The sequence below is a fragment of the Macaca mulatta genome, chromosome 5 (genome assembly GCF_049350105.2).
Source record: "Macaca mulatta isolate MMU2019108-1 chromosome 5, T2T-MMU8v2.0, whole genome shotgun sequence".
NCBI classification, from domain to species: domain Eukaryota; kingdom Metazoa; phylum Chordata; class Mammalia; order Primates; family Cercopithecidae; genus Macaca; species Macaca mulatta.
The window spans coordinates 22,833,906-22,847,213 of record NC_133410.1 but is presented as its reverse complement, the minus strand read 5'-3'; the positions used below and the strand labels follow the sequence as shown (position 1 = coordinate 22,847,213).

Genomic DNA, 13,308 nt, shown 5'->3' with positions numbered 1-13,308 from the left:
ACCCAAGTTTAAATTCTGAATGTCCTCCCATCTAGTGTGTGGCCTTGGTCCATTTACTTAACCTCTGAAAGACTAGGATTCTTATGCGTGATATGAAGATGATCACAATACCTACATCTCATTGGGTCAGTGTGAGGATTAAATGAGATAAAACATGAGTGCCCCCTGATTATATAAGTGCTCAATAAATATTAGATATTTAATTACTAATTCTGATTAATCATTTGCAGTGGTCATTGTACCTTGCTTCTTATCTTTTCAACTTTTGACTGTCTTCACCTCTTCCCTTTTATTGCCCTTGCCGTGTATCCTCTTTGGCAATCTCATATATGAAGTTATTTATTCTTTTTCTGTGCTTCCCCAACCTCCCACTGTTTTCACGTCAAATTGAACAAATACTGCTTTTGGTGTAAATATGGAATTTACCAAATCACGGTAGAAAACTCACTGATTTGAGATTCTCAGCAACAGCTACTTCTATGCCTACAATTTCTGGCAATTAGGCACTCCTTAAACAGGCACTTTACATACAGTATCTTCCTTACTCTCTGCCCATTTCATTGTTGAGGAAAGATTTATACGTTGATACAAGCTATATGATAGACCCTGGGTTCAAAGCAGGTCTGCCCGAAGAGAAATTATGTCTCTTTCCTGAAGTCTGAATTTTAAAGATAGTAATTGACATATGTTATGTTAAGTAGGCTTCACTGCACTTGCCAAGTGTCATTGATTGGTACTGTCTGCCAGGAGCATTGTGTTGAGAAAGGTTCTAAGGCCAAGTCTGTGCTCACAGGGAATGTCATGATCAATTAGTGATGTCTGCCACAGGTGCAGCAGGTGGGTGGCAAGGATAGAAACAGCATTCATATTGGTAGTTTGTTGATCCTTGGTCTACAGACTTAATCGGTTTGATTGCAGCAGAAGTGACCCAAGCTTTGGCTCAGGCCTTCTGGTGTCTTCTTTTTCTTTACTCTCACAAATTTTAGTGAAATTTTCCAAATGTTTAAGTGGAAATGTAAAGAGTCAACAAAATTCTAAGACCTCCAGAATAATGCCTCTGCCCCATCTGCAGTGTCTTTGGGAAACAGGAGGGATGAGATAGGAAGTTTGCTTTATTAGGTATTGCCAGCTGGTCTGACTTCTTTGTGATTGTCCTAAACTAGCTCATTTTGGCTGATAAAAAAAACTCTTCTCTTTTACAGGTGTAAAATCTAATTTGATTTCAAAATAGCTGTTAGTAAAGCAAGATGAGAGAAAAGAGAATGATCTTTTGGCAGAAGGCATTTAAATCTATTGCATATGGAGATTTTCAGAGTGCTACACTTTTTTGTTTCTGAAATGGGAATGGCAAAGCAGTGTCAGCTCAACAAGGTGACGGTTTTAACCACAGACACGAAGGAATTTGGGTAGGGACCAAAGTGACTGACCCCAAAATTTTATGTATATGTATATATAGTTTTTATTTGTTATTACTGTAAACATTGTAACAGCAGAACTATTTTATAACTGATAAAGAAAATGAGAAGAGCAAAAAATATAATCAGATGTCATCACCCTAAAACAAGTAGGACTTCATAATTTTTTTTCTCCATTGATATATGTTTTTCCACATTATTTTCATCAGAGGGGACATGTGATTTGATGTTATTTATTTTTTACTTCATTTTTTCTCTAGGCTTTAATCAGCAGTCATTCCAAGTGTACTTTAGTAGACTCACCATAAAAACAACAACAAAACACTCATTAACCCATCTGTAACTACCACTTTTATGTTGAATTTTACATTGCCTTTTTGGACTCTCCATTTAAAAGTTCATTTTGCTGGAAAAAATGTATTGACAAACAGCATAAATATTGACAAACGGCTGTAGCCTTTTGGCGTATATACTTCTTGTGTATGTGACATATCTTTGGGAAAGTAGATCAAAGTAAAATATCGGTAGTTGTCGGTAGTTTTAAAAGGAAAACCATAGCGTCACAGAACTGGAAGGTGATTTTGACAGGTCACAGAATCTATTCCTGTGCTTCAAGAATCTAAGAAAGGGAGACCCAACAAATTCTCTTTACAGCCCATTCCGGTGCTTGCCAACTCTTACTGTCAGAAATTTCTTCCATAGTTCAACCATATTCTTCATTTTCTATTTTTAATCTCATTCTTTTTGACCCAGTGTCTATAATGACAGTTCCTTTGTTCCTAATTTTTCTTTTCTGGAAATGGTACCATCCTATTTCTTGTAAGCCAAGTATAGCAAAGGAATTTTCTCTCCCACATCAGCTTTGGGGTTTGGCAATAGCCACCTGAAATGCCAGGTTCCCCTTACTCATCCCCTCTCCCAGCTCTCTGGGGAATTTACACAGGGGTCAATTAATGATATCTTCATCTTCCATGAGCAAGAGTTGGGGAATTAGGCATATGTCATAGGAATGTTCTGAAGCTTTTCTCCAAGGCCAGTTTGTTCCCCAGTAACCAGGGGTGATAGGAGAAATACTTAAAATGTACTGAAGGCAGGCCACTTCCAAATGGACTGAAGCCAGCCAGAGGACTAGCGGGGTCTGTTGGAGAACCTTCTGTGCCAAGTGGGAGCACTTCTGTTGCTGGGTCTTGTGGAGCGCCATTGAGTCCTGGGGAAGTAGGTGCAGATGGAGAGAACGCTAGAGCAGCTTTTATCAACTGAATATTTTAACAACTGCTTTAGAGGTAACGGTTGGTACTCAGTGAATATCAGCTTTCCCTCTGCACTCTTGACACCCACTCCAAATTCGTGAGGCCTGAAATATGTGAGTAGGACAAGTCACACACCTCTCTGTGCTCCGTTTTCCTATTTTGGTGTGTTTTAAAGCAACTTAGAATCTCATCTCCTGATTTTTTTGTTTGTTTGTTTCTTAAGTACCTGAATTGGCGTGCAACATATGCAAAATCCCACTGTTAAACGAACTTGAAAGTAAGTTGCAGATTTTGCTGTAGATTCTGCAAAATGTTATAAACTACTAAAAAAAAAAAAAAGTCATTGGTGAATAGCACAGCACAAGAAAGAGCCAGGGACTCACCATTTATCAGAGTCATTCAATTAAACAAACCCAAAAGAAAACTCCTCCAAGAAAATCGTTTCATAGCGATAATGAAAAACAAAACAAAACTTGTCTGCCTTTTTTTTTTTTTAATAAAAGGACTGTTTAAAAAGATGACTGTAGAGTATGTACCACTTCTCCCAGATTTGCTGTGCAGAAGTGCGTAAGTGTGAGTGATGTAGAGGTGCTTGTTTATTATGGAGCACATTTCAATGCAGTAATCATAAATATTGCTAAGGTTGTGCTCTGTTGAAATATGACCTACATACTCTTGATTGTTTGTGTTATGTGATTTGTCTGACACCCATTACATTCTGGGTAATAGCAGCCATTTGTTGCTCTGCACAGCAGGCTCTTTTGACAAAAGAAAATAGGCGGCAATAAAAAAGCTATAGTCTGAATTACATTCTGCACCGAGCTGCACTGCTGAGAGTTTGTGCAAGTGTGTTAACAATGCTCGGAACTGCCTCTTGTCAGCCTTCAGCCTGTAATGGCCATCTGTCCTCACATAAATCTGTCAAAACCTGCTAAGTTCAAGAGAGAGCACGGAATATACCTTGTACTGTCAACACCAAAATGTACACATTCCCCAGAAAATCAACACGCAGGAAATAATCCAGAGGTTATGGGAGGCATTAGCACTGTTGATTTGGGCTTGTGGCATGAAATCGAGAGTCCAGAGATTAGTGGGAAGATGAGCAAAGGTAGTGGCATCAAGGGAGTGAGCACCGACCTCCCTCTTACTTCAGGGGGAAGGTTTTGGGTAGCAGAGGTGAGGCTAGAGAAATAACAACTAGTTCAGAGGCAGCAAGGGGTTGCCTGTCTCATCAGCAGCTCTGAAAAGTTTAACACTATGTGAAAAGAAAACGTACTCTTTGCACTTTTGTTTTATTTTGTTTGGCTTTGGGTCTCAAGTGTATCTGGAGATAGGCTTTCCAATAGGGAGGCACCTGGTGATAGGAAGTCTTGTCGTCCGTGAGATTTCTCAATCTTGCTTTGAGATATTCTCTGGTTGGAGATGTTTCAGTAAACAATGAAGGCTTTAGGGCATTAGCCAAATTATTTTTCTCTCTCCATCTACTCATTAATCCTGAAATATCTTCCATTCAATAAGCAAGCATTACTTACTTGCTTCAACAAATGGTGCCAACAGAAATGTACAGCCCTGATATTTTTACTCACGGGGCATGTTTGATGGTCTCTGGGTGTTTCCATCAATTTTAAGCGTATATGCAGAAAAATATACTCATGTCAAATTTTAAAGAAGCACCTTTTTATTAAAATCGATTGTGAAGTCGCTGGAGGCTGAGTCCCTGAAATAGCAGCATCTGATGTCATATCCAGCACATAGTAGGTGTTCAACGAAGGTCTGTTCAATGGCCACAGGCCATAATGTGTGACAGAGGTAAAAGGTTTTGTTTTTAACTCAAAGAAAGTACAATCAAGGTGTCGCCACTCCCCAGAGCAACTTGAGAACCAGTTATTTAAGCGATAATGAGCTTAGGTACTAGGACAAGGGTTTCGAATTTTCAAGACACAGAAGGATTTCTGTATCTGAAATCTCTAGATACCTAAGCTATTTTTAGAACCAGTCTCTCTTTAATAGTGGCCTAATTTGGTGTTCCTGAAGTTTAAGGTTTCTTTTTATAAATCTAAAATGTCTGTCAAAATATGTATACCTGAGAGTACAAAGTGGCATGCTGCAGACACGCTAGGAGGGCTGGGGTTCTCCAGATGTGGTCTGTGAAGCATCTAATTACAAATGTTTACCCAGTATCCCAAGTGATTCTTGGACTGCTGAAATGTGAGACCCACTACTAAAGAAGAATCTAGAAAAATTAAAATTAGTAGAAAATAATAATGCAACAAATGCGCCCAAGCCACACCCTGCAAAGAGCTTATAATCGATTTGGAAAGACAAGACATAATTCACATTCAAAAAGAGATAAGCAAAAATGTATAGTAATATGTGATTGGTATCAAGAGAGGGATCCTGACAATAAATTACTAAAGAAGTAAAAACTACCCTAACTTGGGGTGATTATGCAAAGATTTACAGAGTTGAATGTGAGGATGTTGAATGCCATTTCCTCCAATTCAAGGGCTATGTCGTTGGACGTGTTTGATGGGTATTTACTCAGCAAAGAGAGATTATTTGTCATTATTTCTTTAAGTATCTTAGGCTCCTAGGAGGAATATTTGAGAGTGTGCTTTTTTTTTTTTTTTTTTTTTTTTGCTGGGAATTGCAAGTGGTAATTGAAGGTAGCATGTAGAAGCAATCAGTATGCATGAATACGGCAGTACAATAGGTAAATAAAACAAGTGAAAACAGAGAGAAAAGAGAAGATCGACCAAATAGGAATTTCTTAGATTGAGTAAAAGACATACTCATCTATGAGAGAGGAAACAAGAGTTGATTGTGCCTCAGTGGCACCGATGTTTCATTCAGTCATATAAGTCACTCCCTTTGCTACAGCAAAGAGCCATCCAAGAGAAGCTGCCAACAAAGGGAAGCCTTTTTGAGACTCAGGTGTGACCATGAACGGAGTACAGTGTCCCATTCGCTTTGTGCTTCCATTTCTTTATCTTTCTGAACTTTTCTGGGTTGGAACTCCAAAGTCAAACCACCTTACATTTGTATACCTTTTCTTCTCTCAGGGAGAATTAGCTTTGAATAATAAAAATTGCCAAATATTGGTATAAAATATTTCACTTTAGAGAAAACATTCATTCTTTCCATTTCTTTATTATAAAGTAGGAGAGTGAGGCAGCATCTTCCTGTTCATATCAAAATTTCATGTGGCTTTTTGTGACCTACATGGCTCTTGGTATATATGTGTGTGTGTGTGTGTGCGCGCGTGCGTGCATGTGTGTCTGTGTTTTCTTTTTTTTTCCAGCAAGGTAGCATGTTTTTCCTTGAAACTTGCCTTAAATCTAACCCCATACTTGTTAGCAGACTTGAAGTTCTTTTTGCTGAATAGTGTTCACCCCGCCTCCTAAATAGAAAGTGTATTGTAAACTAAAATGCTCCCTTGTAAGCAGAAAGTCATTTGAACTCCAGCCTGCCCTTCTTCAAAGTTCCTTGGACTCTGGAGCCACTTGACAATGATTCTTCCTCGGCACAAAGGGATGAGTAGGATTTATTCAGGGGGGAAACTCAACAGAGGGAACTACTATGCTTCACGGACTCTCCCACAGTGGTTTCTGATGAAATGTTCTGCCCTCCTATAGAAAAGCAGAAGGAGCAACAACTGATGGCTGTTCCTCTTTCTTCCTTTTTATTTATTTAATTAGTTAGCTGCTGAAGCTTGGCTGAGTTTCAGTCCCTCGGTCTCATAACCCTCCCTTATGTTGTGCTCTATATACAATGGTCGGTTGGCACTGTGATATTTAGTGTTACTGTTCACTTAGGTTTCTGCTGCAGAACCATATTTTAGACAGAATGTATTAGTTATGCTTACAAGAATGTATTATGCCTACATTAGCCATGGTTTACTAGGTTAATGAACTGTGGCGACAAAGAATCACTGCTGTTAAGTTGTAGAGTTGCTCTAGGTCCCTGCATTTGGCTGTCGTATTTCACTGAACTTACTTTGAAGTTGTCATCTCATCTTTTTTTTTTTTTTAAGTTGGCTCCAAGGGTAGATTCTCTTGATGGGACAAAGACCCCTGAGCTGCTTGCATCCTCCGCAATGTTCTTTGCAGACAAATGCTATTCTGTGATTCCTCAGTCCCACTTTGTTAATTTTCCATAAAGCAGCCCATACAATCCCCTTGACAATGCCAGCTTTGGTAATAACGCCTAGTTCTGTGCAGGCCAGGGGTGATGCGTTCATGTTTTCTGGGAAGCAGGATTTGTTAGCGTTGGTGTTTGAAATACAAAAGATCACAGCTCTGCCTCCTGTTCAGCACTGTAGATCCATCCTTTCTTGGTGACAGAGGCTTAGGGGATGAGTCAGTCTTTCAGGCCTTGTCATGAAATTGGTTTCCTTCTTCTGCACTCAGTTTAAACCCTTGTTTGAAATCTTGGAAAATTTAGAAACGTGTCTTGGCATTTAAGAACATTATCTCTGTCTCTTTTCTCTTTCTCTCTCTCTCTCTTTTTTTTTTTTTAAATTTTTGCCTTAGGCCTAACTCCACCCACCACTCCTCCTCATAAAGCCAACCAAGATAACCCTTTTAGGGCTTCTCCAAAGCCGAAGTCCTCTTGCAAGACTGTGGTGCCACCACCATCAAAGAAGCCCCGGTACAGCGAGTCTTCTGGTACACAAGGCAATAACTCCACCAAGAAAGGGCCGGAGCAATCCGAGTTGTATGCACAACTCAGCAAGTCCACAGTGCTCACTGGTGGACACGAGGAAAGGAAGACCAAGCGGCACAGTCTACGGCTGTTTGGTGACCATGACTATTGCCAGTCAATTAATTCCAAAACGGAAATACTCATTCATATATCACAGGAGCTCCAAGACTCTAGACAACTAGAAAATAAAGATGTCTCCTCTGATTGGCAGGGGCAGATTTGTTCTTCCACAGATTCAGACCAGTGCTACCTGAGAGAGACTTCGGAGGCAAGCAAGCAGGTCTCTCCTTGCAGCACAAGAAAACAGCTCCAAGACCAGGAAATCCGAGCCGAGCTGAACAAGCACTTCGGTCATCCCAGTCAAGCTGTTTTTGACGATGAAGCAGACAAGACCAGTGAACTGAGGGACAGTGATTTCAGTAATGAACAATTCTCCAAACTACCTATGTTTATAAATTCAGGACTAGCCATGGATGGCCTGTTTGATGACAGCGAAGATGAAAGTGATAAACTGAGCTACCCTTGGGATGGCACGCAATCCTATTCATTGTTCAATGTGTCTCCTTCTTGCTCTTCTTTTAACTCTCCATGTAGAGATTCCGTGTCACCACCCAAATCCTTATTTTCTCAAAGACCCCAAAGGATGCGCTCTCGTTCAAGGTCCTTTTCTCGACACAGGTCGTGTTCCCGATCACCATATTCCAGGTCAAGATCAAGGTCCCCAGGCAGTAGATCCTCTTCAAGGTAAACCTTGGCGAAACCCTAATAACACACAAGGTGTTCCTAAGAAGTGAACAAAATAAAATACAAATAAAAATTTGAAATCTGTAGCCATTCCGGCCCCTGACCCCTGAAATTCTGGCGCTGCCGGAACTAACGAGAATGATGTTACACTCACATCTCTCTCCATGTTCTCTTAAATCTGTCAGCTCCGAGCACAGTGCCTTGAGCCAGTCCTATCAGAGAGAGTAATTTGTTAAGAAACTTGCTCATCTAACTTTTTCCATTACCTGGAGAGCTGCCCTGTGCCAGGATAGTGGAGATCCATGCAAGATAAAGCTGACAGTGTCCCAGACCTGGTGCTCAGTGTTAACATCAATAAGAGACGCTGAGAGAGAGCACATCACTCCCAGCCCTCTAAGCTGACTAGCTGATCACAAACTGTCACTGGGAAATCTCACTAATAGCTGGGAAGAACAAGCCAGTCTCTGTAACACAGTGTCCCAGAGGATGCTCCACAGTTCCAGTAAACTTGGGTTAAGTGGCAGTTGCAAATGCCCTTTTTGTTTTTCTCATCTGTCGCAGATCCTGCTATTACTATGAGTCAAGCCACTACAGACACCGCACGCACCGAAATTCTCCCTTGTATGTGAGATCACGTTCAAGATCGCCCTACAGCCGTCGGCCCAGGTAATGAGGCATGTCATTTTCCTTCGGCTCCCTTTATCCCCTCCTTGAGATGACGAGATGTTCTCCAAAACCCTATACCCCTCCCCATATTATTATTCATTTTGCTTATGCAAATTGAGGTGGTTGACTTAGTGATGAAGTTATGTTTCCCAGGTATGACAGCTACGAGGAGTATCAGCACGAGAGGCTGAAGAGGGAAGAATATCGCAGAGAGTATGAGAAGCGAGAGTCTGAGAGGGCCAAACAAAGGGAGAGGCAGAGGCAGAAGGCAATTGTAAGTGGCCTGGAGCTCACTTTTATTTTGAAGCAGGGTTTCTTCTTTTTCTGTGTGCTTTTTTTGGTGATAGATTAGAAAATAAACAAAAGCTAAGTCTTTGCTAGTTTGTTAGAACAGGCCATTTTCAGCCTTTTGGCTTTAAAATATCCGTAAGTCTTCAGTCCCCGTTGACCTAACTTATTGGAAAACAAAATGTTTAAGTCAGTATATTTCTCACTCACAGTTTCATTTTGAAGTTCGTTACTGTTTTCACCTTCTGTTTGGAAAAATGGAGGGAGCAGAGATTTTTTTTTTTTTTCAGTCAGATATTGGTTCTTTCTGGTCACAGGATGAGTTTTTCTTTCTGTTTCCTGTTACTTCTCTCTTTGAGTGGAAATGAGGAGGGATTGCTATCTTGTTTCAGTTTTTGTCTTTTTGGCCAGCAGGAGACTTAAATTGTCCATGAAGAGACTGAGTTCAAGTTGGATTTAAAAGAGGCAGGGGAGGAAGAGTTGCTAAGAAAGTCATCATTTCTGGCCTGGCGCAATGGCTCACGCCTGTAATTCCAGCACTTTGGGAGGCCAAGGCGGTTGGATCACTTAAGGCCAGAAGTTTGAGACCAGTCTGGCCAACATAGGAAACAGGAAATAACATAGGAGACAGGAAACTTTGTCTGTACTAAAAACACACAAATTAGCCAGGCGTGGTGGCACATGCCTGTAATCCCAGCTACTTGGGAGGCTAAGGCAGGAGAATTGCTTGAACTGGGGAGGTAGAGGTTGCAATGAGCTGAGATTGCATCACTGAACTCCAGCCTGGGTGACAGAGTGAGACTCTGTATTAAAAAAAAAAAAAAAAAAGAAAGAAAGTCATCACCTTCTGTGTGATGGTCGCCATCTAACTGGGTAGTTGACACACCCACATTTCTTACGAACTACTTTTCAGTGACATTTTATGGATTTCAGCACCACTTACAAGGAGGTATTATATTCACTTGACATAGAGACAGTGCTGACCCTTCTGTGTAAAGATCCAGGTTATGTTATATTTATTTGCTCTCTGAAGATCAGTACTCATTTTCAGCAACTGCTGACTAGTAGGTAGGCTTTACCCCAGCTCCCTACTGCTGTTTATCAACCTAGACTTTGGATGGCAAAAATAAGGCAGTCCAGTTGTCAAAATCCAGCCCATGCCCATGGCAGACATTCCTAATCGATAATGGAACTCTTTTCCATTGAGCCCCTTCAGAGCCTTACGATCTTTTCTGACATGGTGCTCTAGGGAACCATGACTAATCAATGAGATATAGCACCGCTTTTATTCAGTGCAGCTGCTGCCTGTCTGTGCTAGCCACTCAGAGTTAGCTCGGTGAAGATCAGCTTTTGACATATCTTGCATCTAAGCTAGCCACGGCTTAGGGAAATGATTTTTGACTGTAAAGGTTAGATTTATATGTTATCTTTAAGAAAACTCACTAACATCAACACAACTTTGCAAAACCTATATAAAAGAGCTGACTAATGGAATCAAAATCAAGCATTGGCCAACAGTTACCAGCTGGAGGATAAAGGTTAAATGAGAGATTTGCTTAACACAGGCATTTAAGGAGAAAGAAGGGAGAAGTAATCGAACACTTGGGCCAAAGTTTTGGAGGGTTTGCTGCCATTTAACTTTGAATCTACCTAAGACTGAATCAAAGGCATTTTGCAAATTACAACAATTTGCCACATTTTTCTCAACTTCCAAATGAGCAGTGATATTAAGATTTGCCAAAGTGTCATTAGTTAACACTTATGAAGACTAATGAAAATTAAAATTCAATTTTTCTAATGTCACTGTATTTAATTAATGGTGTATTCAATAATTATAATAACTCACATTTATATAGAGCCATATAATTTACAAAGCCTTTTAATATGGCACATTATAATCATTACAAAAGAAAATCATGCTGAGCAAGCATGTAGGAAAATGACTATTTTGGTGTTTGCAAATTTATATATTATAAAATCCTTCATTTTTTCCCTCAAAAATAGGACATTAAAGAGAAAGATTAATAGTTTCATCATAAATTTGCTTATATGGCCAAGACACAACATAGTTATAACTAAAGCCAGATTAATATTTTAATCAAAAGTATGTAAATAAATGACATGTATTTATTTTATACCTTCTAAAGATGACTAAGTGCCAGATATTAACAAAGAAAGGAAGGGAGGTGTCTTTTTTGTTGCTAGTTTGATCCTTTACAAATAGAGCAAGTAGTGTCATTGGTCTAGATGAAACAAAAGCACCCTGAGGGTGACCAGCCTCAGCTTGGAAGCAGATGCTACCCTATTGTTCCTTTGTGTTACAAATGTTGACTAGTTCCTCTGTTAATTCTTAGATGAAAATAATCTGTATCAATTCTCTTCCAAAGCACACTTGTAATACAAGTGTCAACTTGGTTTGTATTAAATCATTTTACATTAACTAGACATTTGTGAGAATTTTGACTTTAAAGTTCATTTTTGTTTTTGAAAAGTAGATTGAAGGAAACCTAGAACATAGAGATTGTTTACTAACAGGGTGAACTATAAGTGATAAGTGCTTAATAAAGATTTGGGACTTAACTGTTTAACCAATTTCCACTTGGATAATTACATGCTATTTCTATTGAACATGAGTGAAAACTCATAGCTCTTTCTGTAATAAATATCTGCCATGTGGTTGGGATATAAAATTAGGAAAGACATGGCCCCTGTATCCAAGGAACTTCAACTCTACTGGCAGACAAAGATACACAAACTGGCAATACAGTGTGATAAGTGCTATTATAAGGGGTGCATCTGTGGCACTGTTGTGGTAGTATACTAGGGGGCACCCAGATCTGTGTATGAAGGAGAACCTCAGACAGGGTGAGATTAATCCAGATCCTAAAGGGAGAAAGGACAAAGGTTTTCTCCCCCTGCAGTGTCCAACATGGTAGCCTTTAGCCACATGGCTAATTTGATTGGGTTATATTACGATGTACTGTGTGATTGGATTTAGAAGACTTGGTATAAAAAATAGTGTAAAATACTTCATTAATCTTTTTATATCAATCACAAAATGATATAATAGTTTGGACATGTTGAGCCCAATACAATATATTATTAACATTGAATAATGTTAATAATATTTTTACTTTTTTTTCATATTTTTACTTTTTTAAATGTGGCTCTTAGAAAATTTTAAATGACATATACTACACTGTATTACTACTGGACATTGCTGTTTTAGACAGAGGCTATAGCTTATACTAAGTCTCTAAAAACGAATAAGGTATATGGAGAAACTACTAGTCATTTAATTAGAACACTGAGACACAAGAGGGGCAAGAAATAACTCTAGAGGGAACAGTGGAAGGTAGCATAAAGGGTCGTATAATTCATACTAAAGATTTTGAAATCTGTCTTGAAGGCATCATGGAACTATTTAATGAGTTTACCCACATGAATTTTTTTGGATTGATTTCCTTCCTCCAAATGGTTGGCTTTCCAGTGCCATAATGCATCCCCAAAGTATATTTTTATGGACTTGAGTGCAGGGATACATGCAATGATTTTTAACTGATTTGAAAAAATTAACTTGAGAATTCATACATGGAAGAGCTAAGGGAATGAGGACAGTCCAGACCTAAGTTGGTCAGGTAGGTGATGTTCTTTCAATTTTTGAAACACCCTTAAAGTAATGAGTAAGAAGTAAATTACATCTAAGATATCTTGGGTGCAGTGTTGGGTTATCCATTAATCAAAGCAAGCATATATTTAGGGAACCAGAAAAACAGAGGCTCCAAAAGGCAATGAAAAAAAAAAAAAAACACTTTAGAAATTTAATAATTGTTATCTTACAAAATTAAAGGCATCTTTATAAACCTTTGTCTGCATTACTTCTATTTTGAGTTCCATAAGTAGGAGGTGTTTTAGGAAATCTGTAAACTTTTCATTGCTTATGTTTCTAAAATCCTAATTCAGCCCAAGTTGAGTGAACCAAATCCAAAAGCAAAGAGAATGCTAATAATTAGTAATTACCAATGCAAAACCATATATTGTGGTTGAATGTTACCATTGTTTCGGTTGGCACTTTCCTTTAATTTCCATCCAGACTCTTTCTCAAAAAGCAATTCACTTTCTGCCTTTCTCAGACTCATAAGCTTGAAATAATTCAGGTTATATTGGGACTCTGCAAGCCAGAGTTTAGTACTTAATGTCTAAACTGTCACTGCTCTAATTTCTTGTGGAGTTCTAAGTCC

The 13,308-nt window shown here is 39.1% G+C and overlaps 1 protein-coding gene across 3 annotated transcripts in view; it reads left to right on the top strand.

The window, feature by feature from the left end:
* Window positions 1-13,308, top strand: part of PPARGC1A (PPARG coactivator 1 alpha) — a 111,516-nt gene that overhangs the window by 81,392 nt on the left and 16,816 nt on the right. For all 3 annotated transcript variants that reach the window (XM_028848371.2, XM_015138110.3, XM_028848370.2), the window contains exons 8-10: window positions 7,198-8,113; window positions 8,675-8,779; window positions 8,933-9,053. In XM_028848371.2, coding sequence (XP_028704204.1) covers window positions 7,198-8,113; window positions 8,675-8,779; window positions 8,933-9,053 — 1,142 coding nt within the window. The remainder of the gene's footprint in view (window positions 1-7,197; window positions 8,114-8,674; window positions 8,780-8,932; window positions 9,054-13,308) is intronic.